We start from the raw sequence: 2,841 nt of genomic DNA on the forward strand, positions 1-2,841 counted from the left end.
GAAAATCTACCATATCTCATAGGAGAGCACGCGAAGAGCAAATGTAATGTATTGGGATTGGCTTGATGTACATGGTAGCAAACAAAAGCGAGTGAAATAAAGAATGGATAACCATCGACGAACGATGAAACCCAATCTGTTTTTATTTCCATAAATATTGTATTGCAGTCCTCATTATCTTTTTGTAGTACCTGCAATAATGAACAAGAAACTAATCAAGGGTAGTAAATATATATGGAGTAGAAGATAAGGCCATTTTCCATCATCAATGAACAAATAGAGGTGAAAATGAGGAAGCAGTAATGCAGCAAGCACTAATTTGCATCCAAAAGAGACGCGAGTACAAGTAATCTCCTTCGTGTTTGAGCAAGAATTTTCTGTGCTCTATTCCCCCTTCCCCCTCCTACTCTTCTGCTCCTCCCCTGCGATCGTCCGGTTCTGTGTAGCTCTACCTCACTCTTGCTAGCCAGATCGGTTGCTAGCCAAAATGAGGATGCTAAGCTGCTTCGGGATCCGCGCGCGTCCTGCTCAACCTGCTCTTGCCAAGGATCAATCGGACGTGACGGCCAGCGTCGGCGTCAACAACGTCCCCGCGGCCGGCGAGGGCGGAGCCGACCCACCTAACGGCTACGAGGAATGCCATCAGCGGGTATGCCGCCTGCGCGGGAGCCCTCGACTCGGACCCGTCACCGAGGAATCGGAGGGCTCCGGTGCGGTAGTGCGGCCGGCGTCGCGCGGGGCGTACGGAGCGGCGGGGAAGCCGCGGGAGCACGCGGCGATCATGCAGGACACCGTGTCGATGCGCCCGTCCTTCTGCACTTGGGTCGACGGCTCGCCCATGCACTTCTTCGCCGTCTTCGACGGCCACGGCGGCCCCGTGGTAACCTCTCTACGAACGTGGCCACACTCCAGCTCAAAACCGACTTGTCTGTAGTCTGTACTCTAATTTCCGTGGTGCGTGGTGCAGGTGTCGGTGCTGCTGAAGGACCACATGCACGTGATCCTGGCGGACGAGCTGAGCCGCGCGGCCGCAGCCTACCGGAACAAGCAGCACCAAGGCGAAGAGGCGGAGCTGTGCGCGTGGAAGGGCGCGCTGAGGCGGAGCTTCGCGCGGGCGGACGAGCTGGGGGTGTCGGGGGTGCCGGCGGGCACCATCATGGGGTCCACGGCGGTGGTGGCGCTCGTGGTCCGCGGCCGCATCCTCGTGGCCAACTGCGGCGACTCCCGCGCCGTGCTGTGCCGCGCTGGCCGCGCCGTCCCGCTCTCCCAGGACAACAAGGTGAGCAAGCTGCTGGCGTCATGTGTTTGTTTCCTCGTCCAATAATCGATGGGGATTAATTTGAGCTTATGTGTGGATGCAGCTGGCACGGCCGGACGAGCTGGCGGCCGCCGGCGGCGTGATGTACCACTACGATGTGGTGCCGCGCGTGCAGGGGATCCTTAGCAGGTCGCGAGCTTTAGGTATGCACAAGCACAAGTAGCGTTTTCCTTCTTTTAACATAGTTAATGTCTTTTTTTTTGCGAGGTTAAAATTGTTAATGTCAAGAAACTAAAAATAACAACAACTATCGTTCATGCATGTATGGAAAATTTGTTCTTAGCTCTGCATGCATTCGTCGTGTCATGTCACAAGCAAACAAGCCTCCTTCCTGGCTTTGTCAGCTACTGCCTACTGCGCAATGCCTCTGTTGGCATTGGTAGGAGAGATGTGGCATTTTGTCAATGAGAGAAGATAGTCTTGAATGATCTACATTGCATAATTAAGTGCCTCCAAAGAGTGAAACCAAAGTCGACGAAAATGCACCCGCTCAATTCCACCACTAGGCTATCTTGAAGTCCTTAGTATTGCATAACTAAATGTTCACCATACCGTGATATTGATATGCTGCAAACCTTTTGCTAAGCTTTTGTGCACCAATTACGATGAGGCACATCTTAGCCACAGTAATGTGTATTAAAGTCATTTGAACCTGGTATCCAGTTTAATATACCAAAATTTAACTTTAATATTTCTCGGATACGGACATCCATGTTAGATTTGCGTGTTATTCATCTCCACATATATGTTTTCAAGTCAGATATTTATACCTGATTAATATTAACTAATATTTAAGCTTGTGAGAATTTTTTGAGTTTACGTGGAAAGAGTATCTACTTTGAAATGAAACTCTGAGACCTAATCAACACATGTACGGTTCCCATTCAATGAGTATGACACCTATTAAATACATGCTGCTAACAACCAGAACCTTAATCTAACAAAGAAGAGTGGAAAATATTTTTGAACACTCAACTCGCATCTAGGCTCTTCTATACTCGATGCGGGATTGACATAGGCCGCAACTATTTTCATTAGCACTCTGTTGTCTAAGTGTAGAATTCAAGTTTTGTTTTATAGATACCACAATGAACGGCATGCACCACATAAGTTTGCCAAAAAGCCTAAGCTTACAAAGAAGGGTTGCCAATATATTTCAATGTCCTCTTACTTGCATCTTTCAAAGGCACATGATGAATTGGGTCAACAATAAACTTTTTCTAACCATTAAATTTAAAAGTAAGCATATTATTGAGTAGTAATCTCATATTTTAATTATTTTGGTAAATTTAAAATGAGGGCAAAATGCTACTAGTTCTCGCCAAAAAAAACACGACAGTTTGTTTTGATCATGGACTAGAGGGAAGGATGAAAACTGTCGAAGCACCCTGTGACCCTTGGGAATGTCCATATGGTGCAACGGGTGTTGAAAGAAAGGTCACCTCCAGTCACATATGTAAGTAACAAAATATACAGGCTATAGTTCCTACAAGTTCAAAAGGTTATATATCATTGGGCAAAAC

The 2,841-nt window shown here is 47.6% G+C and overlaps 1 protein-coding gene across 1 annotated transcript; it reads left to right on the forward strand.

Moving 5' to 3' along the window:
- Positions 1-781: 781 nt before the first annotated feature.
- Positions 782-1,736, forward strand: LOC123084384 (probable protein phosphatase 2C 37). Its single transcript, XM_044506014.1, has 4 exons — positions 782-880; positions 968-1,279; positions 1,362-1,456; positions 1,601-1,736. The coding sequence occupies exons 1-4, from the start codon at positions 782-784 to the stop codon at positions 1,734-1,736; spliced, it is 642 nt and encodes a 213-aa protein (XP_044361949.1).
- Positions 1,737-2,841: the final 1,105 nt, after the last annotated feature.

Source organism: Triticum aestivum, chromosome 4A (genome assembly GCF_018294505.1).
Source record: "Triticum aestivum cultivar Chinese Spring chromosome 4A, IWGSC CS RefSeq v2.1, whole genome shotgun sequence".
Lineage (NCBI taxonomy): Eukaryota > Viridiplantae > Streptophyta > Magnoliopsida > Poales > Poaceae > Triticum > Triticum aestivum.

Coding starts and splice junctions, on each gene's coding strand:
- LOC123084384 (XM_044506014.1), top strand. CDS start 782: ATGCAGGACACCGTGTCGATGCGCCCGTCCTTCTGCACTTGGGTCGAC. Junction 1,280..1,361: donor CGCTCTCCCAGGACAACAAG/GTGAGCAAGCTG, acceptor GTGTGGATGCAG/CTGGCACGGCCGGACGAGCT. Junction 1,457..1,600: donor ATCCTTAGCAGGTCGCGAGC/TTTAGGTATGCA, acceptor AATTTGTTCTTA/GCTCTGCATGCATTCGTCGT.